The sequence below is a fragment of the Takifugu flavidus genome, chromosome 21, assembly GCF_003711565.1.
Source record: "Takifugu flavidus isolate HTHZ2018 chromosome 21, ASM371156v2, whole genome shotgun sequence".
Lineage (NCBI taxonomy): Eukaryota > Metazoa > Chordata > Actinopteri > Tetraodontiformes > Tetraodontidae > Takifugu > Takifugu flavidus.
The window spans coordinates 1,391,846-1,415,217 of record NC_079540.1 but is presented as its reverse complement, the minus strand read 5'-3'; the positions used below and the strand labels follow the sequence as shown (position 1 = coordinate 1,415,217).

The following is a 23,372-nucleotide window of genomic DNA, read 5'->3' as shown; positions in this document are numbered from 1 at the left end:
GAGAATCTTCCTTTAGATCAATGAGATCAACAGACTTGTTTGATTTGCGTCCCCATCAGGAACAGATCAACAGTCTGGTGAACCAGGTGTGCGGCCGGGCCATGGTGAAGAACGGGAGTGGCGGCGGCGGCGTGATCGTCAGCAGAGGAGGGGGAGACCCCTGCCACGGATTGAGCCCCGGCAAAGCATCGCCAGCGAAGCGAGGGCCCCAGAAGCGCGCCACAGTCGAGGTGTCCCTGGCACGCCTGTCCTCCAGTCACATACCCAAGGCCGCCGCCGTGTCCTGAACGGGGGAGGGGACACCTTGACTTCACTGCCCGGTGCGCTGTGCCCACATCCTCCACCCCTCCCCTAAAAGAAATGAAACCTACCAAACTCCACTTTTTTTTAAAAAAAAGAAAAAAGCAAACAACAAAAAACATCAAGCAGGGTCACTATCAGCCCCCTGCTCGACCTCCTGATATTTAAGATCGATTGTTTTTGAGCTTGAAAATCTACTCACAGAAATATTCACCGCCCCCCTTAGTATGACAGGCTTGTTTGTATAAAAAAAAAGAGTAAAAAAAAAAAGAAAAGATGTCTTTTTTGCACTAGTGTGAAAGAAACATTTGTTTTTATCCTCGGTGATTTTAGAACGCGGTTATGTCGTCTTTTCATTCAGCATTAAGTGTGACGAGAAGACTACCTCCAGCACTCGCCCTCCAGGGGGAACTGGGTTACATTTGATACCTTCTTCTTGCATCACTCATCCCCCCTCCTGAGACTGAAGCCCCCCCCTTTCCCATCATGCATCACTCAGCTGTGAACGTGGGACAGACGATTTTTTTAATTTTTCCCTGAAATGAAGGCAACATTGTTTTATTCACCCAAAGTTTCCTCTGTCCTTGATCAGAGGAGGAGGAATCGTCTTTTTTTTTTTTTTAAATAGATTTTTTTCTTCTAGTTGCAGCTCCTGCATCGTTTCCTTCTGGTTTGAAAGGGGAGGGGTGGTCATGGAGGTAAAAACTTGAAAGACAGACCATGTTGGTTCGTTGTTTGTTCTCGTTTATCAAGGTTTTTTTTTATTACTTTCATTATTTTGTGCTTGTTTCCCTCCCCACAAAGTCATCTGTGTCCTATTATTGTTTTTATCATTGTGGATGTTTCTATTTGTCACCGGATGTGAGCGGGGGGGGCTGCTTGACCCCTGAAAGGTCACCGCTCCCCTCGTCGTCCGGTAGTATGGAGGGATCCCTCGTTCGCGAGCAAGTGAAAACTGTGCCTGAATCTTAGTGAGGAGGTCCATTTTTATTGGTGCTGTTGGTTCTTATTACTGTATAAACAACACAAATTAAAAATCTGGGGGCTAGCGTCTGCCGCTGGCTAATTGCTAGCCGGCTTGGCCCCGCCCCACAGGGCAGAAAAGGCTTCTGAGGCTTTTCTGGTTCTAGATGTGCAATCGTGTTAACATTCCATTCTTCCAGTCCTCTTGTTTCATCTGTACCAGTAAACATTAATTATTATATTATTATTTTGTTTTGTTTTTGATTTTGTCGGTATCTCGCGTAGAGCCACTAGTCAGAGTGTAAAATGTGAAATATTAAATTCAAGTTTTTTTTGTTTTATTTTTAAAAAAAATCGTCCTTTCTTTTGGCTTTTGCATTTTCCCAGATATATAATAAGTGATTTTAATTTTTTTTTTTTTTTTAGATACGAGAAAGTCCAACCGAAACAAAACATCTTTTTTTTTTTGTACATAATCCTGTAAATTTCTTTAAATACTTGAGCCTTTTTCTGGGGTTAAGTAGATGAGAAAGGAAGGAAGAGAGGAAGAGGAGTTTCTGAGGAGAGTGCTTGATGAAGAAAAAGCCTTACATTACCCTTTCTTCATCCGTGTGAGTTTGACGCTTACAGGGTTGCTCTGGTAAACGTGTATAAAAAAATTAATTAAGTGCTGCTTATATCACTGAGAAAGAAGATATAGAGTAGCAGATGACTGCCCCCAACTTAGTTTTGTTTGTTTAGCTTTACTTTTTTAAAGAAAAGGGAAAAAAAAGGTGCGTTCACAAAAAAAAAATGGGTTTTTACATTTTCATTACTGAAAATTCAACAAAAATGTAGTAGCTACTCATGTTGCACTGAGCTTGCCAGTGGTGACTGTCAAGGAAAAATCCTATAATCCAGTTTGTTGGTTGTCGTCCCTTGCAGAAGACTGAACTGTTTAGGACTATTTAAAGAAATACCAAGTCGGGTGTTTTTCAGCATAATAAAAAGTGGTTGTCAAGTTTTTATGGCCTTACCAGATGTTTTATTCTGATGGGATTTCCTTTAAGTTCTCTTTTGTTTGTTTCTTCCATTTTTCTACGGTATAAACTACTTGCTCACGGTGGGGTCTCTGGTGACTTTATTTATTAGTGCCGCAGCTCGGCCTTTCCCCCCCTCGGAAAGAGTCTCTCATGTTGGTTATATTGACTTTTTTTTTTTTTTACTTTTGAAGTTTGTACTTAAGGTTTAATAAAAACTTACCGACAATTCACTGTTGCTTTTTTCTGTCCTGTTTGACACCTTTTGTAAACTTTTCAATATTGAGGGGGGGGGGGATTTTCCATATATTCCAAATAGCTGCTACAGGGAGGGTACGCAGAGCCAGGTCGCCCCCTGGATGGCCAGGTCATGCTAACACCCTATGTGAGCGTTTGTGGGGTTGGTACCTTGCTCAAGGGTACTTCAGCAGATGCTTCAACAAATGTAATGCTTGGAATTGAACATCTAGTTGTTCGTTAGCATGAAACACTCCTTCATCTGTCCCATAGCAGCAAAATATAAACACTGTTAGCAGAGGATGGTTTCGATCCATCGACCTCTGGGTTATGGGCCCAGCACGCTCCCGCTGCGCCACTCTGCTGCCTTCAGAGGTGAATTTGAACATTCCTGATCAGATTATCCCAATGATCTGATTACCCCAGGACAGATGTCTTGTATCATCACCACTCTGCTACATATCAGCGACCAGAGTTGCTCTTCTAGATTAAATCCAATGACTTGATAAAATGGTAAATTATCAGATTTCATTCACAGTACATGTGTAGCGTCTGACAGGAGCAGCAGAGTGGCGCAGCGGGAGCGTGCTGGGCCCATAACCCAGAGGTCGATGGATCGAAACCATCCTCTGCTAATGATAATTAAGATTTTTCCTACTGCTCAAGCTTCATCCACTGCTTGTCACATTCGTCTCAGGTCCTTTCAGGCCTGTTTGTGCATAAATCTGATAAAAGCAAACACATTTTTCACCATCACAGTGATGATCTGATCGTTAGAAGCTGCTTTTATGAATGAAACACTTAATAAAGTTAAAAGCACTGTAGCAGAGGATGGTTTCGATCCATCGCCCTCTGGGTTATGGGCCCAGCACGCTCCCGCTGCGCCACTCTGCTGCCGGAAGATGGAACAAGCATGGAGCCAAGATGCCCATCAGATAAGACTATGACAATTTGCTTAATCCCAGTTTGGATTTTATGCTCATGTAACCGGGCCCAGTGATCGGGAGCTTCACTTCTCCCCACTAGATGGTGCTCAATCTTTCAACATTTCCCCTTTACAGGCTTGTAATAGTTATTTTACAAGAACTCCAATGCAAAGTCAAGGTATTTATTATTTGAAAAGAAAATAGACGTACTTCCTCCGAAAAAAGGTGCTGTTTGAGTGTGAGTCAAGTGATTCTGAGAGCGCTGGACGCGTGTGAGCGCTGTGCTGCAACACCAGTCACAACGAGACACCGTTGGCCTTCAAACGTCCTTTACTATTGCTTCTCCTCCTTTTTTGCTGGGAAAACAACTGTAAACATAGACGGACAACAGCAGAACCCAAACATCTCCCGCATGGAAATTCACTGCAGGTCTTTCCGTTTGCTGTCCACGCCTCCACGGCCAGGCTGTAGCAGAGCCGGGCATCCGGAGAGAGCACACGGGGGCCGTTAGCATGCTGGAAGCCCATGCTGAGGGGACGGCCTGCGGGAGGGTGGCGAAAGGGAGCAGTAATGCAGTTACATCACAAATATGTCAACATTTCTGTACAGTAACAAATACGTGGATACACATGAACCTTCTGAGACTCATCAAGTGCATTCTGGGAATTCATACTGGGGTTTGGTCCTCAATAAGACGAGAAGTTCACCCAAATATTATTGGATAAAGGAATGGCAATGGGGGAACTCTCCTGTGTGTGTGTGTGTGTGTGAGTGTGTGTGTGCGCGTGTGTGTTTGTTTGTTTGGCAACAATACGATAGTATGCAATACATAAGCTAAAGCCAACAGTACAACTTATGGCACTAAAGTATTATTATTATTATTATATTACAGGTAGATGAAAACTCACTTTAATTACGAACTGTGCGCCCCCTGCTGGTCATTAGTTAGGCGAGTAAAGATTACAGATATTTCATTAGAAATTAATAGGGCCTAAATTTGTCTTTACTGTAAATTTGTGGATTCTGATTTTATTTATTTTTTACCTTAACACTTTCTTTAATTTAGGATAAAAGACAGCAATCATAATAAGGAAATTGATCAAATCTATTGCAGATTTGACCAATACATGCATATAATCTGTGATTTACGTATAATAATAAAGGAATTCCAGGACAGGATTCCAGATCTGTTCTATATTTCAAACTGTTGGTCTTTTAAGGCAAAGTCATGTGGCGGTTAGTGCAATCTCACTTGATTTCCCAAAAAACCCAAATCATTTTGAGAAGTGCCAGTGTTGATCTGTGTGTGTGTGTGTGTGTGTGTGTGTGTGTGTGTGTGTGTGTGTCTCCAGTCTCTCTTCAGTCCTTTGGCCTGTTCTCCTCACAGTCTGTGCTGCTCTGCTCCTCCGCTCTGTCCAGCAGCGCCGTGTCCACGTGCACCTCCTCTTCATCCAGGGTCACCACAACGGGGGGTCTCCTCCGCCTCGAGCCCACAACGCCTCCCCCTCGCTCCTCCTCCTCCTCCTGCTCCTCCTCTTCCTCCTCTTCCTCCTCCTCCCCGGCCTCCGTATCCTGGCTGGCCGAGTCGGTGCAGGTGGATGAGAGGGAGGACAGCTTGTGGCGTAGCTCGGCCTGCGTGGGGACCTGGAGGCTGATCTCTGCTGTGAAGGACTCCACATCTGGACCTGAAGGTAAAAAGGGGTGTGTTTAAAGAGGTATGCATGTGTGTGTGTGTGTGTGTGTGAGAGAGAGAGAGAGTGACTGGGTACCCACCAGGCGAAGCTGCGCTGTTATCCTCTGCCCCAGAGTGTAGAAACACATCCAGGGCTTCATGGTCCGACATGTCCATTAAATCCATCTGCTCCAGCATGTCCACATTCACCTCCATGGAGGACATGCTTCCTATTGGCTCTGGACACGACACGGGACGGCATGACATTAGCATCATGTAAACCCAAAGTATTTGCCAGGAGCTAGCAAGGGGCTGAGTCCAGGAAGAGATCAGGTTGTGTGTCCCGTTTGATGCCAAAATTTAAGATGGATGGTGGTTGAACAGTGACTCAAACATTAGCTACATTAGCCAAACATTAGCTACAAGTGCCAAAGCATCACAACAAATAATGGATTAGCAAAAGGAAGCGATGACAAGATACTTATGACAGCAAAAGATTCAGACTCATCCTCAAGCATTGCATATGTACATTTAAAATCCTGTTCAGGGTTGCTATGGCGATCTCAATAGCACAGCTACACTAATGTGAAGGTTTTCAGCATATATAGTTTATGATATAGTTTTTATGGCATATATTACTAAATACTATATAGAAATAGTATAAATGTACAAATTTGTATTATAAATAAAGATGTGGACTCGTGTAGAATCAAGGGCATCAAGCAACAACAAACATTTGTTGGCTTTTAGCAACAAATTCTCTTTAGTTATTCTCGTATTTTGTTGTTAAAATGAATATTTTACTTCACCATTGATTCGACACCGTCCACTGCATTTTTCCGGCATGCAGCCGAGCAAAATAATGTTTGCAGAAATGATGAGTGAATGAAAACAGCCATCCCAGGGGTCCTAGCTGGTCGCTAACTGGTCACACTATTGCTATCCTTCACCTCCCTGCTGTCCTGGATTCACCACCTTGCTGGGGTGAGGACCCCTGGAGTAAGACCACAATGTGCTGCATGCGTCACAAACAGCCAGTCAGTTCACTGTGGTGGTGGGGGGGTGGGGGGGGGGGGGGTGACAGTCGCGAGCAAAGGGAGATGATTGGCCAGCGCACAGCAGTGAGAGACGTTTTCATTGGCTACCGTACCTCAAAGAAATGAGGAGAGTGGAGCAGGGCAGCACAGGGAGGGAGAGAAGAAGAATGAGAAGGAGAAAAGACCCCAGTCCTCCCTCCCCGAGTCCTTCAGATACACATACTAAAGACCCCAACCACAAACAGGCACACACCAGTCATGAGTCCTCTTAAGACGGCTTACGTTGACCCCAAAAAGAAGGTCCTGAGGGCCACAAATATGAAGGAAAACAAACGCGCGCACACACATACACACGTGACCCATTTGTGTGGCTCCTTGGTAAAAGCATTAAGGTGCTGAGACCAGAGCATCAATTCCACCCGGCTGCCTGTAAATGTGCTCTTCTTTTAGCCCCTCTGTGACCTTCCCTAAAAGGCTCCTGCTGGGGGGGCTATTGCAGTGAAATTACAGAGGAGAGATAGAGTAGAGAGAGGGAGGGTGTGTTTAAGACCCTTCAGATTAGACCCTTTCTCTCTCTCACTGTACAGAATCTGTGTGTGTGTGTGTGTGTGTGTGTGTGTGTGTGTGTTCCACAGCCCCCGTCTCCTCCTTCCTCTCTGCTCCACAGGCCTGTATAATAAAGCATTTCCAGAGGATTAACAGAGCAGGATAGATGAATGGAAGGAGAAGACGTGGCCCAGAAGACTCCGGTCTTTCTGAGTGCACTGTGGGGTATTTTAGAACAGGCTTTTGGCTCTCCTGCTGTTGGGGGTAGGGGGTGGGGTGCAAAGCACAGCAGATTTCTTGTAGAAAACCAGCAGAAGACACCGTTTTCGAGTCATTCAAGGTGCGGCGCCCTGCTGCTGAACTCGGTTCAATCCTGTGACACTGAGCTGAAGTGTGAATGTCTCGGTGGACAGAAGGTGTAGACGCTGTGATCCAGCCCTGCGGTCAAAGACACCAGTGTTCCCAACCCTCACAGTCAATATTTGCGATTCTCTGCGTTTTTAACTCCAAACCAGTCCTTAAATGTGGAGAGGACGTGTGTGACGAGCACGCATCTCACTCTCACCTCTTCTCTCGGTGATCTGCAGGTAGCCGGTGGACAGGTACTGCTCCATGTCCTGCTGGAAGGCCTCCTCGAAGAACTTCTGCCTCTCCTTTAGCTTGACCTGGGTTGGTGGGACACCTCCCTGTTCTGCCCCAGGGACCCTCTGTGCGTGCTCTGTATCGGACTCCACTGGGAGAGAAAAGTGTGGATGAGAATATGCTCAATTCAAGCCAAATTATGATTAAAAACACATTGTCCTTAACAACAAGGCTTTTCCCAGCGCTGCCAATTTAAGGCAAACTGGTGGCGTGTGTGTGTGTGTGCATTCTCACATTTGGTGCATGTTGAGCACCAATAGTCATTTTACCAGCCAAGTGGGGACATGATTGTCCTTTTGCAAAGCAAGACAACTGGACTTTTAGACTTGATTTTAGAGTTGAGGTTAGAGTTCAGTTTAGTTTAGGGTTAGAGATGGTTCGGGTAAAGACCCTATACTGGTATACTGGTATTATATGGTACTATATCTATGGAAGTGCCCACAAAGGTAGAAATGTGAGCATCAGTGTGTGTGTGTGTGTGTGTGTGTGTGTGTGTGTGTGTGGCTACAGCCTCCAGTCTCTGTCAGTCTGTCTCTTTAGTTTTCTCATGGTCCCCTGACGGACGGCAGGATTATGTAAGACTCGCTGCTGATGCTAACCGCTGTGACAGACGCTGGACCACAACGCAGGACCCGCCTGACGTGCTGAGAGTTAAATTAGACGGTGTGCCAATGTGAGTTTCCGTCTGATCATCTTCCCCCCGCGGTCCTCAATGAGACATTTAAACCTAAAATAAAACAAACCCTCAACAGTTTGTGCAGATACGTCTGACGAGCACAATCCTGATTGATGAGACTGGACGTGCAGCAAATGGATACATAATGAGGTCAGGTGGACGACCCCCCCCCCCCCCCACACACACACACACACACACACACACCCTCTCTCTCTGCCTTGTGTCCAAATATCATAAAGGTTGTGTTATTAGATTCCGCCACGAAGGAAGTGGTTGTGAGGTGAGTGAAGGGGAAGCAGGGGGTCACTGTTGTTCAGCTGTAATCAGTGGTCAGGAACATTCATAATACGGCTCCATCATGTCCGTTTGTGCCTCCCTGATCACATTTGGATCCTTCGTCTGCCTGAGGCTGGCTTTAGCCCATCCACCCACCTGCTGGACGTGCAATTCTCATCTTTTATTTCAGGCTCTGCTCTCAACCAGGCTACAAAACATCCAGCCGAGATGCTGATCGTCTTCAGAGAGGATGAATGAAGGTTTCTGTTGAAATGTTGTGAAGTATTATTAGGATCTGTCCTCAGAACCATAAAACCGCAGTGATTCATGTGCAGGAAGACACGTGCATCTGCTGATGACTCCCGTCTGTGTTGACGCTGGTCCCAGCAGATGTTGCCCAGTAAAGTGACATCAAATAAGCTGTTAGAATGTGGAGAAATCAGCCATGTTACTCTGTTCCCGCCAACGTGGCGCTTTATTAACAGCTGCTGCGCGCATGCTAACAATGCTGCTGCGGAAAATGTGTCAAGTAGGTGTTTTTTACCGATTGGTACATCTAAAATGCTCAGTGGTTGATTGTTGATCTACTACTGTGCCATCAACACTTCATAATAATTAGCATCCTGTCTAGCTTTGACTGCAAAGGATGATGGGATGTATCCCTTTCTTAAGGAGCATCACTTCTCCACTACTTTTCACACTGCATTATGGGATACTTTCAGTCGACTCAGTAGAATACAGCGACCCTGACTTTATATTGATACAACCCTACAAGATGCCGTACACCCTAATTAGCACACTATATAGGGAATAGGGGTGATTTTGGACACAGTGTGTGTTTGTACGTAGCATGAGAATATGTACGTCACTGAAAGTGAGGACATTCTGGGGAAGTTCTAATAAAAGGTTAGCATTTAGTTGTGGTTAATAGTGTAGCAGCCAAAATACCCGCTAATATCTGGCTTCATTAGCTGGTGGGACTGAGTGTGTTCGCCGTTCAGTTCCGGCTCACACCACCTTTCAATAGACCTGGATTTTTATTGTTCGCGAGTGTCCGGATTGATGCTTTTCCGGTGATCTGCATGGAAAAGCGATGCTACTGCTAGCTTCCTCCCTTGTAAAAAGCCGTGTGCACACATTGCTTGTAGCTTGGAATTGGCTTGGGGGGGACTGGGGGCTGAATTACGTCTTTAAAAGTCCTCACAAGTGTTTGTGTGTTCATGCTTTTGCAGCTGTGTGAGTGTTTCTTGTCATACACAATGTTCTGCCATTAACGTGCTGATGAGCTTCTGTTTCCTCGCAGGTACGTGAGATTTTCTGACTGAACCTCTTCCAGGATGTTAAACAGCCTCCATAAATGCCAAATCCGCGGGGGGGTCGGGAAATGCAGCCGAAAAGCGGCGAGGAAGCGTCAACATTGAAACAAGCTTCCAGAAATGTGAAGCTGACACTAAAGCGCACACTCGAAAACCCCCGTTTCGTTCATCTTCTCAATGGACCTTTTGAAGACGCTTCACGCATCACAGTCGGAGCTCTGCCTGGAATCGCCTGGCGTGATCTTTCAAATGCAAATAAGACGCTGGCATATGCAGCTTAAATGGTTTTTAAAAAACGCTAACTGCTGTTTTCGTAGACGCCGGCATCTCTGTGTAGGAATCATCCATGTTTCGAGTCACGAGCGAGAAGCTCAGCCAGTGAACTGGCCACCGTCGTGTTCTTGAACGCAGCCGTAGACCCGGATCCTGGCCTCCAGCATGTAATGATCCAGATGTTATGTCCAGAAAACCAGCAAACACTGCGGCGACACTTAAAAACACAGAGTTTGATCACAAAAAGTGAGCCGATTATCTGAACTTTGAGTTAAAGTGCGATAGAAGTTGTGTCAATGTACGTGTTACATTTGTTTACAACAGTTTACATCATATCACATCACCAAAGAGATGAAAACTTCAGAATCTGGGAATCAGGCTTCTGTCCCGGGTGGATTTGTTGGTTTGTCTGCTTGGATCTGCCAAATATTCCACTGGGAAAGTCAAGCTGAAGACAGCGGAGAGATTCTTCTGTATGCCCTGTTCACTAGAGCCCTGGTATTTTTAGACACACACACACACACACATACTTGTACTCCTAACTTTGATAGACATAACACATAACCCCACTCCTAAACCCAATCTTCCCTTTATGAGGTCTTTCAAGATTTGAACAATTTCCTCACAAATAAGGACTAAATATATGTTTAAAGCAGGAATGCAGCATCAGAGATGCCTCTAGTGATCAAACCAACTCATTTAGTTTGAGGATCCATATAATTGCATTGAACTGAAGCCTTTGAAGACTGTGGTGGAGCAGAGAAAAGCTCAGAGAAACGGGAGACGTTACTGAGAGGGCCTAAATTGTGCAGAAACATACAAGATGGTGGGAAAACCGAGTGGATGGGTCACAACTGGCTGTCTGTGGAATTAGGGACGGACCAGTGAGATTGATGGGGGGAGGGGTGTGCAATTCCACACCTGTTCTGGGCATTTTTAACACAGGCGTCTCTAAGATGATTGTACGTTCATTTATTTTAAAAAAAGAGAAAAAGGCAAATTAAAGTCATCACACTCGCCACCATCTTTAATTCATCACTGATTACCTCAGTTATTTCCCCGGCCTCCTTCCAGCGCCTGAACAACAATTTTACAGCTGGTGCACCGCGGGGGATTTAGATGAACCCCTGGTCTAAAGAGCTTAGAGCCACTTTTGATAGAAAGCCGTGAAGCTAACAGAGCGTTAGCAACAAATAAGCACAGCACTAAAATCAACTTTGTTCATTCTTGTCATCAGTCAGGCCCCCAGCTATGGAAATTTAAACATTATGGGTTCTATTTGCTGGAGTAAAGATGGATATGAGCAGACTGAGACTATGGAGGAAAGGGAAATACATAGTGTATATATTTAGCTTCCGTATCCTGCTGCCTCGTGACATTCAGCTCAAAACAATTCCTTTGCTGCGGGGCATCTGGCCTTTACACGTGTGTGCATTCCAGCATTCGCTGTGTTGCCGAGTTATCACACAGTCACGCAGGCTGTGAGAAACTAGCTAGCAGGAGGGGGAAGGAAAGGGTGCTGGAACCCGTCAGGGATTCACTTCAGTTTGATGTGGACAGAAGGAGCCGCACGAAAGCTTGTTGGACATAAACGCACCACAAACTGTTCGTGAAGATGCACATTTTTTGGTTTGGATGGAGCGTTTCGGCGGGACCATCTGTCCAGACCTGCATCTGAGTCTATGAGTGCAGCACAAATGGCTCGACTGGCACTTCTAAAGATTACATAACACCAGCCTGGCGTCTGTGGCCATAAACCTGGAGGAGACGACAATTTGTTTCACGTGTTAGCGCCTGACAGCACGACGTCAAACAGAGGATCCATCCATTCATGAGGGGGGGAGCAAAGGTCGATGGTGAAAGTGAGGGCACCTTATCTCGAGGGGTCAACAGAGAAGGACACCAGCACACCTTTGCTCACTGGTTTATTATCAGGATAAGCAAACATGCTGCACACGGCTAACGGTAGCTAACGGTAGCTAACGGTTCTGGCCTGTGGGGGAGCAAGTGACAACTGTAAATGTGCAAAAGCGCCAATTCTGGGGCTAATCAAAATTTTGCAGTTGCTGTCGTCACGTCATTGAATCAATCTGTCTTTTCAAACAAGGACTAAATGAGCCTCAAGAAGAATGGAAGGGCTGATTATCCACATGCTTCCTGCGCGCTGAGATAAATACAGAGACACGGCACTCAAATCAGCATTCAGCCGATGCGCTCCCGTGCATGCTACGTTAGCCTGTGCCGTGGGAAACAGATAGAAATGCAACCTTTGCATAATAGGAGGCAATTAAAATAAAGCCCACATCACTGCTAATGTGGCTGGAACTATAAAAAAGTGGAGAATGAAAGGCTGTTTTTTGTGAATTACTCACCAGAAAGGGGATTTCACACACTGGGGAGGAAAAGGTCTTTTTAATCACAGAAAGAGTGCTAATGGCTGTAAGTTCTGGGTGCTACAATAGCAAATGTGGCTGATGTGGGTAGCAGGCTTCAGGCTACGTTTCAATCCTGCACCAGCTGCTGGGATGTTACTATGAAACCATTTAAAAATCCAGTTTTGACAGTCGGAGGAAGTGCTGATGATTTGGAAAGAGGGTGGGGGGTCCTCTCCTGAAAGAGCAGCGTGAAGATAAGTGGACCACGTCTGAGACGCGCGCTCTACTGCTATTTCGAGGAGGAAGAGTCCCCCGTTCAGACAGGTTTTGATGCATTATGCAGGAGACTCGTCTCCCCCCCGACCGCAACGGCCATGACCTTACACGAGCGGACACACTCAACACGCCACGACTGCGGACGCCACCTTTCCTTTGTAACCTTGACAAAGTGAGACGTTCCAGATCTACACCGAACTCCAGACGGGTTCCTCTCAAGGATACAGAAGAAAGTTTTCACACAACTCCTCCCAAATCTAAATCCGAAGCTTTCTACGGGATTCCGGGTGGAAGCTGTTGTGTATCCCCCAAAAATATTCCTGCGCCAAGTTTAGACGTCAAAGAGACGATCAGTGTTTTACACTTATGGTTTTATGGAGGTGATTAATTCATGAAGGGTGTGAAACAAGCTCCTACTCATGTTTGCTGCTGAATCTTTGATTAGGACTCATGTTGAAAGGGAGCCAGAGTGTTTGATGCTTCTGGTAAATGATTGATTGGTTTACATGCAATAGAGTCTGGAAGAAACGGGGGGGGGGGGGGCGTGAACAGACGTTGGGTCATACGGTATGTGAGATATGATGAGGCTCCATGCAGAAACTCTGCAAAGAACTGTTGCTTTTTAAAACTAAATATTGGAAACACAATATTTCACTAAGGCTGAAATGTTCACAGAACTGCCACTTCATCAACAGGTTAGCATTAGCAGGTTAGCATTAGCACATGATTGTGGACATGCTAAGGAAAACATAATTTATTATTTTTCCCTCTCTGCTAAAAATCCCCCCCCCCCCCCCCCAAGCAGGAAAATGCACATCTAGAAGAAAAGCTTTTGAACATGCCGCAACAACGGCAGCAAACGTGTCAGAGCTGTTTTTACTAAGCTTTGTCCCGCTGCGCTCCACTTCTCTGTCAGTGGGCATTACGCTCAAAATCATCGTCCCTCTTTTTCCTTCCTCTCTCACTCCAACACTCACTGACCAAAGGCTCACGTGTTAGCTACTTATGTACTGATTATAAGCTTTAAATAAGAAAAATCCCTTCATTTTCTCACCTAATTGACCTGTATATTGTTAAAATCTTAATTATCGGTAATTGCTGCACGTGTTGATTAGATCACAGGCTGGCCACTGTTAGCCGTGGACATCGCCACCTTCCTCTGCCACCGGTGGGTCCCCTGTGGGCTGCAGCTATTAAAATCAAACATTAATAACATTGTTCTCCTTGTAGCGAAGCAAGAAATCACTTCTGGGAAGCTCCCAAGATGGGATGATAGCATCGTTGCAGATGGCTCCAGATTAGCACCACATGATGCTAACTTGTCCGCCGGTTTCCTTTTTCATCAATAATTCCAAGGAGGATTTCTTGTATTGTTTGTTAACCAATGGGCTGGTACCTGTGTCCAAATGGGAACATTTATCCACCCCAAAATACCTAAATACCCATGATTCCATCCGTTGTTTTCTTGTGTGAGGCTACCAGTGGGAGGTCTGGCACACAGGAAATCATCCCTTCCTCTCACAGGCCTCCTCGCCCTGTTACAGTGTGACTATATCCTCATTTCTTCCGTGTCAATTGTGATCATGTAGTTGCAGCAGATCTGCTCGCGCTGATCTGGGATCTGTTTTAAGCAAAGCAGAGACGGAGGATGGGGGGGGGTTGCGTTCCTTGACCTCAGCACAAATGAAAGGATGGGAACAAGCGGTCCTTGAACGCCTCATCTCTCTGTGCCTGACCTCAGTTATTCACCAATAGTGTAATTAGACACAGAAAAAACACACACTCACGAGGATTTCTGTATGGAAATGTTAGTGCGGAGATCATTGGAGCAGCATCGTTGGCTGTTTGGGCCCCCACCCCAATACCCCAGAGGGGTGGGAGGAGAGCGAAAACCTTCCTGCTGAGGACAGACACGATGACGGGGGACGGAATCTTCAGGCCATCTGTGAGCGGATTTCGAAGGGAAATTTGTTATGACGGCAGATCAGACTCTTGTGAGGTTGAAGGAAGCTGTGTGTGTGTGTGTGTGTGTGTGTGTGTGTGTGTGTCCACCCCATCAGTCCACCCTCATCCCTCCATCCTTCCACACAGAACAACGGACACACCGCGCCAAGCGAAACTTTCTTGCCGGTCCATCGTTATGGGTAACCATGGCGATTAGACCTCGCACACATGTGAAGAGGTTCAACGCCTGATGGCGTTATAAAGGAAACCATCGTGGCAGGTGTAAATCTTTTCAGTGGGGCAGGTTAATGTGTCTTTTTTCATGACTCGCTCTCATTCAACCCCTCCACCTGGCGTCTGCCATCCGGTTCACCTCTCCTCCTCCTCCTCCTCTTCCTCTTACTCCTCCTCCTCTTCCTCCTCCTCCTCCTCCCCTCTCTGCTCCATCCACTCGTGTTTGAAGACATTGAGTTCCTCTCACTCAATGTGTGAAAACGTCTGTAAATCCCAGGCGGCTGATTAGCCAGCGTGAAGGAGCAGACGGTGCGTTCGGGGCTTTGCCAACAATGTCTGTTGAACCAGGTGGTCGGTTCTGGTGAGGAGGGGGTCAGAGGAAGGAGAGCATGATTCTTATGTCCCCTCTATCTTAAAAAAAAAAAAAAAAAACGGTACAAATTTGCATGAAGTGCAAATGCTAGAACAGCATTAAAACGTAGTAATGGTTTAACTGATTTCATGTGTCGCCCTGGGACCGGATTTAACTCTATTTTTGTGACGCTACATCTACAGCTGCGCACGTATTGTGAAAAATCTAAAGTCACTCTCTGTCCTTTACTTTGACCTTGAAATGCTTGCTGTTTCCACATCTGCACCAAACCCAGGAGCCACTTGCTCTGATCCGTTAATGAAATCTCCCGTGAAACAAAGTAAGTAAGGTGTAAACATGCTGCTGGGAATGTGAGCGACATTGTGGCGAGTAGATTGAGCTGCACAGAAGAATCGTGCATACATTTTTTTTAAAGTCGTCATAAATTGCTGCAATAGTTTTAACTTGGCGACTTCAGCCGGGCTGCTGATTGTGGCCACCAAAATGTCCAAAAAATGCAGTTTCAGCCAAAGGCAACATCCCCTTCAGACCGTAGCCGACAGAAGCAAATTATTAGGCCCTCGTGTGAGAAGCCATCCAACATGAGGAGTATTTCTGGCTGTTTGAACCCCCCGAAGGGAGAAAAGGGTTCTTTCTGGGGGACTCAGAAGTTGAGTTTGCTCACAGCGTTAGCGACCAGGAGACAGGAGGCGGCGGCTACTGCGCTCCGCTGCTCCAGACCCCGCTCATTAAAGCAGCACAAAAGACTAATCACATCTGCACAGCTTTGATTTACATGCAATTAAAGTTTCATGTGAACGGAGATAAACCAGGCAGGGAGGGGGGCAGGGAGGACAGAGGATGGGGGAGGACAGAGGAGATTAGGGAGCAGAGATAGGAGAGCGGAAGTGATGACACGGCACATCCATCTCGGTGGCAGGAGCCTGCTGTTGGTCCTTTACAGAGGACACAAACCGATGCAAACTCTGCTGAGCGTCTCCTCTAAAAATATTCCTGCTTTATTAAGAGTCCATAAATACTCCATAATTATGCTCTATTTTTGTCCCAGACAATGCGGGGTTGAGCGATTGTTGCACTTTCTTGTTCAGCTCTGTTCGCTTTCATTTGCTTTAATCCTAAATTATTCTTGCTGGTGCTGAGTTGCGGTCCTGGAGCAGCCTAAAGCTGCCTGACCTTTCCGGATAAAGAGACTCTCGTACGACAGGAAGATGTAATGTGACGGATGCGCGCCGACAAGGAACAAGAGTTACACAAGAATAAGCAAGCGCACTCGTCATCCGGACAACCGAGCACGGAGGCGTTTTTAAGAGGATAATAAGCTTTGGAGTAGTGCTCCTCCGGGGGAAAGGGATGATGGGTAATTGTGAGATGTCCAGGTGAGTTCTAATAGTGACGGTAAACGCGAGAGCAGAGATATAAAGGAGCCTACGTTCCCTCTGCAGGCGCGTGTGTGTGTGCTCACATTAAGTACATACTGCGTACCAAAATACTCATTCTACTAGCAAACTGGGGACATGTTTGCAATGTGGGGCCATTCTGTCGGGCCCTAAAAGTTCAGGGCACTTTTAAAGGGATAAATGACAGTTTTAAGGTTGAGGATTCTTAGAAGATAGAAGGTGCTGGGTGATGTGTTTTATCCATGAAGGTCCCCAAAAAGATAGACATGTTCGTGTGTGTATATGTGTGTGTGTGTGTGTGATGGAGGACAGTGTTCCAAGTGCGTGGTCACCGAGGTCTTGAATGAGTCAAAATGACTCACATCACTTTATCAATCACCCACTTACACTTACTTACAGTAAAACACTCATTTCTATGCATGTGTGTGTGTGTGTGTGTGTGTGGGTGTGCTATTCATGCGCTAGAAAAACATTCAAGCCCTCAGAGTTCCACACTTATAGTTCCTTTGTTGAAAGTAAAGACCGGAAATCAAAAGATTTCACTGATTTCAGCTGAACTGAACTCGATTCAGTTCATCTTTATTTATACAGCGTTTGAAAACAATCACGATCGTTTCGAGGCGCTTTACAGAAACCCAGAGCCTGACCGCCAAACAAGCCACTGTGGAAAAGAAACGCTCCCTTGTACCAGGAAGAAACCTCCACCAGGACCAGGATCATATGAAGACAAGATAAAGAGAGACAAATGGAACTGGGATCTCTCACCATCTCTGCACCAGCGATACTTAGAGGGATGCAGAGACCTCTCCGATCCATCCAGCATCTGGTGACAATCCAGGAAAGAAACTTCCCACACGCACCCTCCCACACTCCTCATCTTAGCCAGCTCTCCTTTAACACATTAGCATCCACACAGGCCAGTGCAGGAGCCCTCTCTTACTTTCAAACTGTTCCTTCCCCCCCTCACAGATTAGCTGTAAGCTCGCGCAGGAGCCAGAGGATGCAATGCTGAAGCGTGCACACCAGCCCTGCTGCTGACAGAAGGAGGAGAATAAAGTCACTCACGGGAGTTCCTCTGGCTGCCGTCTGTTGGACCCGGTGTGGTGGACATCCCAGCGGGGTGCTGTTGTTGCCCTCACAGGATAAACCGAGCGGGAGGGTGATGGTGGCAGACGGCGCAATGAAAAAAATAAAAAAAAAGGGAAGGAACTCTGCGGATCACACCTGCCCACCGTGCGCCCTCCTGCCGTTGCCTCTCATGCTCCCACCGTTTAATCAAAAGCTGCACATGTTCCAGAAGAGCTGCAGAAATGCACATGTGCACGCCGATGCTGCACCAGTGTGGCTCCGGCGCGGAGAATGCTGACACTGACAGTGGAGAAGGAGGCGAGTGTGGAAGAGAGCGGAGCGTACCACTGGCTGCTGGGAGGGGAGGGGAGGAGGGGAGAGGAGGGCACACACACACACACACACCACACACACACACACACACACACACACACACACACAGAGCACTGTCAAAATCTAAACATCTGCCTCCTGCCTGAGGAAAGGACACTGTCATCTTCCTCATTAGCATGATGCTGTGAGGAGCATCAAAGCCCCCACCTCTCCCTCCCTCCTTTTCTACCTCCCTGAGACCCCCCCCCCCCCATCCAAAAAGAAGAAAAAAAAACCTGGTTGCCAGTGAAGGCCACATCAGCATCTGCAAACTAGTTTATCTCAAAACAAAGAATTTGCTTTCGTGTTGTGTGATGAGGTCAACAGGTCAGGGTCGGGGTTCTCCCCGCAGTGGCGCCCCCTACCGTCCTGTCTCCCATGTTGGACATCCCTCCGCTGGTGGACAAGTGGTGAAAAGACTAGTAAATGCACAGAAAGGAACTTCTGAATCAAAGAGTTGTGAAATAGACACACACCATAGTAAGAACTAACTTTTTTGTGGGAAAATCCTCAAAAAAAGCACAAAATAAACATTCTGAATTGGGTAAAGTCACAAGGAGAAGAGCATTGATAGAGAAAGACCTGGTCTTCTTATTCTGTCTGTTTCATTTGTAGCTGAAATCTGTCCTTTTTGCTTTACATTCAGCTGCCTTCTAGCTGTTTTCACACTCATGGGCTGAACACACGCTGGTAAAGTGAAGGTGCCAAAGAGCTGGAACGCCAGCTCAAAGCTGCAGATCCAGCATGGTGAGAATCAATAGATGGTGAGTCACTCCAAACACACACGACCCAGACCTGAGCATCATCGTTATGCTGCAGCGCTGTCCTCGCCGCTCCAGAATCTGCTGGGTCCCACCATAAACACCAGCAGCCTCGACTGATAGCGTTAGCTTTCAGCTGTGCGCAAAGGGAAGTGACCCTGAAAAATCCCGGATTTCCTAATGAGCTGCAGCTCGGAATGGGAAAAAGTGCCATGTTGGATTCATGGCAGACGAGGCGGTTATCCAGCAGCTAACAGAAGAACATTCAGACTTTTGCTTTGTTCAGGGGGCTCCTCTCACATGCTTATTAACCTAAACTCATCCCATTTGTGGACAAGCTGAAGTTCAACATGCCCACGTTGCGGCTTCTTGCTGCGCCCGATGAAAAGAGACGAGAGACAGGCTAATTTGACATGAGGACAAGCACAAGTATTAGCTTGTCATGTGGTTTTAGATTGATAAGACTGAGTCTTTGCACATCTGTAAGCAAATCTTTCATCTTTGGAGCAGAGGGGAGGTGTTAGCATTCATGCTAGCTGCTCTTTGTGCTTCTGCCTGTCATCGCCTGCGTAGCCAATGTTTACCAATTTAGCTTTAATGCTAACCTGGTTTACAATTGATGACTTGTGTCCATTTCTTTCATTCTATTATGGGTTCAAAACATGAGAGTGAAAGACATGAAAATACAGTTGCCGTGGAAACTGGAATCCTGCATTCCATAACAAATTAAATTTTGGAGGTCATTCACACACCTCTTTTTTTTATACTTTTGAAAAAAGAAAAATTCAACAAGAAGTTGCTGGTCTGCTTTTCTCTCCGCCTGCTTCTGGGAAATAAGTGAAATGAATTAAGTTCCCCGTTACATCAACTGGAGTTGCTAAACAATCAAGCAGCCGCTCTCATCAGTTCTGAGCGCTCAGCGGTCTAATTCCATGTGATGTCTTTATTACTGCACATCATCGTTGTGTTTTGTAAATGATTTATTATAGCTCTAATCCGTTGCTTCGTATAAAATGTGGGTTAAATTGAAACAGATGCAACCATTTGGTGCATTAGCCTGAGGCAGATTTCCTCCGCTGCCCCCCCCCTCCAAGAGTTTGCCATGAAAACATCCAGCAAGAACAAAATCTGCTAATATTCATCCTATCTGATAAAAATGATCATAATTAGCAGGTTGTGTGTTCCCATTCTCCTCCGTTTTGTCTTCCCTCAGTTTGGAAACTTAGAACCTGTGGTTGAAACACGCGTGGGAGCTGCTGCTGCCGCTGCTCATCCTCAGGGAGCATCTTCATGGTGGACGAGTCGGTCACAAGATGCCTGTGAGGTGGAGCATTTTTATGCATCCATGCCAAGGAAGGATCTGTCTAACAGGAAGAACCCTTGAGCAGGACCGAGTTCATGTGGAGGAACGCCCCTGCTGTGGCGAGGACAGAGAAGAACAGACACATCAGACATGTTTGTGAGTTCTCCACTGCAGAGATTCTCTGTCACTTGATTTCCTTCTGTGTGGGTGTTGCTGGTTGCTTTGCAGTTTAGCACCTGTTCTTAGCCGCCTAATGCTAATGCTCGCTGACTCGGTTACATAATCTGCACAAGGAAGTCCAGAGCAGGAATGATCAGTACACTCAGAGCAGCCTGCTACCTTCAATTGGCCCGTTTCTCTGTGCAGAACGTCCCGAGCTGCGTCTTATCAATGGAACTCCAGCCAGGATGGAATAAAATGATTCCTTGACTCATGTAACTGGATCTTGCACGAGCGTAAACCAACTTTTATCTGCTGGACTCTAAATGTCCTCTCTGCATACTGATGACAGAAGATAACTCGCACAAAGGCTGGAAGCTGTTGCCAGGCAACTCTGTGCCTCAGGCAGTCCTCTTCTGTTTTCCTTCCCTCAGCAGGATCACGCTTTCTTTGACATCAGTGAGAAAAGTAAAACCAGGCTCAGAGTTCCTGACGGAGGAACAGGATGATGGATTAACTGTTGCCCTCTGTTCACATTATCCAGTGACAATAACACATATTCTTTTATTAATATGTGTTCTTTGTACACCAGCATTAGTTCCGATCTGTTGCCCTCGTGCCCTGTCGGTGGTGGTTGGGTTCTTGGACACTGATCTGTCTGTCTGGTCTCGTTTATCGCCCAACGGTGTCATTTTGTTCGGGAAATAACCGCAGGAACTGTCACACTCCATGCGCGAGCTGCGTTTTGCAAAATTACTCCTCTTCGATCTGATGCTGTCCACATCTAAATAGGGATTCTCAGCCACTCCCTCCCCTCGCCTTGGTTAAAGATGCTGGTTTCACCCTTAAAGAGTTTAATTAGAGGTGAAAGAACTTAGATCTGGAGGGCGTGTAAAGCTGCCCAAACGCTCGCAGACCAGGAGGTCACACACACACACACACACACACACACACACACACACACACACACACACACACTAACAGAATGGTCAAAACTCGTGCAACTTGATGATTGGACTGTATCCGTTGGGTAACGTATTGCATCACTTCCTGTCTTCTCAATAGAGTTTGTTGGTGCACTGTGCATGGTGTGTGTTGGAATCACTTTATTTAAAATTGAATACTGGGGAAATTGTAGTTACTCGATAACAACAAGGAGAAATATTAAACAAATACAGGACTCTACTACTACTGCTGCTAATTAGTTGCCAGGCCCTGGGATTCTGTAAAGTGCCTAGAAACAATTTTGTCTGTCACAGACGCTATATAAATAAAGATTGATTGATGGCAAATTTCTTCCGTGTCCATGTGAGGGTGACGTTAATTGTGATAGGGACTTGTCTCACAGGGATGGAAAATGTACAGATTTTAGTTTATAGTAGCAGATGAAAAAAGAAACACTGAGAGAAGGTGGTGGTACATGATTATTTTCTCTATCATTACTGTGGTGATTTACACTGAAAACACTGGTGTGAGCAACACAAACATCTGCTAAGGATGATTGTGTTGATGATTGTGCAGGATTAATTAAAAATAGTTGTTTACAAGTAGTTTGTGGATATCCTGTATATCTTTATCAAACATATCTTTAGCAGTTATTAGCTGTTTCCTGTCTGCTTTAGCAACTGTATACAAACTATTTATTCATCAGCTATATCACTATTGCCCAGAAAGTTGGGCTAAAACATTTTTGGCCTCTTAAATTATGTTAGTTTTGCAATGTTTTTATCTTCTAAGAATAAAATATTTGAAAAAACATATTAAATATGTTACTCCAGGTTTGTGTGCAACAATAGGCAGAGTAAATGGGACAAAGTAAAAATCGGTCAACTTTTCCTCAGGCACAACAAAACAAGGGAATAGGTTCCCAAATAATAATTATATTAATTTGAATGCACCAATTAGTTGTTTGATTTTCTGTAAACACTTTATGGTCTTAAAAAAAACAGAAACCAATGTTTAAAATAATGAAATCAGCTTCCTTTATTGTAATTCAGGGTGAATATGTGATTGAAAGACCAGATGGGACTGTCCCCCAAACATATGTGTTCAGGGAGTCTGTTTCTCTCTTTTCCTGCCTGTGTATTTCCTTCTTCTTTTCAAAACTTTTTGGCTGAACCTGGGCACAGCCATCGAGGTGGAGCAATGAGGCTCACCATCCTTCCCATCAGGCAGCTTCCTCTGAACAGTGGAATTATCATCATTTATCTGTGTGTCCGTCATTGGTGTCACTCGTGACTGAAATTTAGGCCGCTTGGAGTCTTGACAAGTTGGGTCGTCATCGTTAGAGTCACGATTTCTTTTCTGCCCTGTTTTTAACTGGCTCTCTTGGTTCTTCTGGGGGTTTTCACACTGCGACTGCAACGTCTGTCCATTTTCCTTGCTGGCAGTGACCTCTAGCTCTTCAGAGGTAGTCCCCACCCTTCAAGACACAAATACATGACTTAAATAATTATCTGAGATCCTGCAATTTTTTCAAATGTATAAATCAAAGGTTTTAGGACTGAAATGAATGATCTTTGTGTAGACTTACTCAGTGTTTGTCAGAAAACCATGATGCAGCAGTTGAGCTGGGGTAATGCGCGTAGCAGGATCTAGGTCAAGCATTTTCTTGAGCATGTCAAACAAAAGGACCAAGTCCTAGATTTTCACTGTCTTTTGTAGGGATGTCCTGGAACAATAAAAATTGATTTTAAAGTAGTTAATACCCTGTAAATATATTCTTTATGCTATTAAGAAAACGTTGTTACATTGATGTGAATAACAAATGAAAACTGGAAAAACATACGCTTAAAATGTCATCCAAAGAATCCAGAAAATGACATCCTGTTGTTCCGTGGCATTTCTAAACAGATAACAGAAAAGGAGTTAAGGACAACAAAATAAACATTCCTACCTATTAATTTGGGGGAAAATTAGAGTCCGTAAGAATATCTTAGAAAACTACCACAGATACCTTTAGTTTCCATGATCGATTCCCTGCGCACATATATTCTTAAAGAATTGCTTCGTATTTATTCCTGCATCCAGCATTCGATTTGGAGGTTGACCTAGTAGCTCCACGATGCTCCTCATCTGTGGTGTAAAGAAAACACCACGTCACAATATTCACCAAAAAAAGTTTATGTTGCAGAAAAGTTCAAAGAAAAGAATGAAGTAAACTCCAAATACTACAAATATACTTACCATGTCATACTCATTGTCCCCATCAAACAGCGAAATCCCCA

The 23,372-nt window shown here is 45.4% G+C and overlaps 2 protein-coding genes, 2 long non-coding RNA genes and 1 other non-coding gene across 6 annotated transcripts in view; 3 read left to right on the top strand and 2 right to left on the bottom strand.

Annotated features, from left to right (window-relative positions):
• jarid2b (jumonji, AT rich interactive domain 2b) overlaps positions 1-2,511 on the top strand; it is a 68,978-nt gene extending 66,467 nt beyond the window's left edge. The window contains exon 18 of the mRNA XM_057020165.1: positions 60-2,511. Within this exon, the coding sequence (XP_056876145.1) occupies positions 60-287 (228 nt within the window). The 3' untranslated portion in view covers positions 288-2,511. The remainder of the gene's footprint in view (positions 1-59) is intronic.
• A 571-nt stretch (positions 2,512-3,082) lies between these two features.
• trnam-cau (transfer RNA methionine (anticodon CAU)) lies at positions 3,083-3,154 on the top strand. The gene has a single exon. It is a non-coding gene; the product is annotated as a tRNA-Met (tRNA).
• Positions 3,155-3,613: 459 nt separating this feature from the next.
• dtnbp1b (dystrobrevin binding protein 1b) lies at positions 3,614-17,893 on the bottom strand. Of its 2 annotated transcripts, none has more exons than XM_057020166.1 (4): positions 17,548-17,893; positions 7,266-7,433; positions 5,219-5,356; positions 3,614-5,130 (listed from the first exon to the last, which is right to left on the bottom strand). In XM_057020166.1, exons 1-4 carry the CDS (start codon positions 17,591-17,593, stop codon positions 4,805-4,807), a joined length of 678 nt encoding a protein of 225 aa, XP_056876146.1. In that variant the 5' UTR covers positions 17,594-17,893; the 3' UTR covers positions 3,614-4,804. The 2 variants fall into 2 exon arrangements, with proteins under 2 accessions (XP_056876146.1, XP_056876147.1); XM_057020167.1 differs by having other exon boundaries at positions 5,219-5,347; positions 17,548-17,892.
• A 953-nt stretch (positions 17,894-18,846) lies between these two features.
• On the top strand, positions 18,847-21,440 carry LOC130518008 (uncharacterized). The gene is made up of 2 exons (XR_008947890.1): positions 18,847-20,142; positions 20,353-21,440. It is a non-coding gene; the product is annotated as an uncharacterized LOC130518008 (long non-coding RNA).
• A 663-nt stretch (positions 21,441-22,103) lies between these two features.
• Positions 22,104-22,811, bottom strand: LOC130518009 (uncharacterized). Its single transcript, XR_008947891.1, has 2 exons — positions 22,679-22,811; positions 22,104-22,567 (listed from the first exon to the last, which is right to left on the bottom strand). It is a non-coding gene; the product is annotated as an uncharacterized LOC130518009 (long non-coding RNA).
• Between the last annotated feature and the right edge of the window lie 561 nt (positions 22,812-23,372).

Excerpts from the sequence above, each read along its gene's own strand:
- dtnbp1b (XM_057020166.1), bottom strand. The coding sequence starts at position 17,593 with ATGTCCACCACACCGGGTCCAACAGACGGCAGCCAGAGGAACTCCC. Across the intron at positions 7,434-17,547 it reads CGGCAGCCAGAGGAACTCCC|TGGAGTCCGATACAGAGCAC; the intron begins GTGAGTGACTTT and ends TTTCTCTCCCAG. Across the intron at positions 5,357-7,265 it reads GCAGATCACCGAGAGAAGAG|AGCCAATAGGAAGCATGTCC; the intron begins GTGAGAGTGAGA and ends TGTCGTGTCCAG.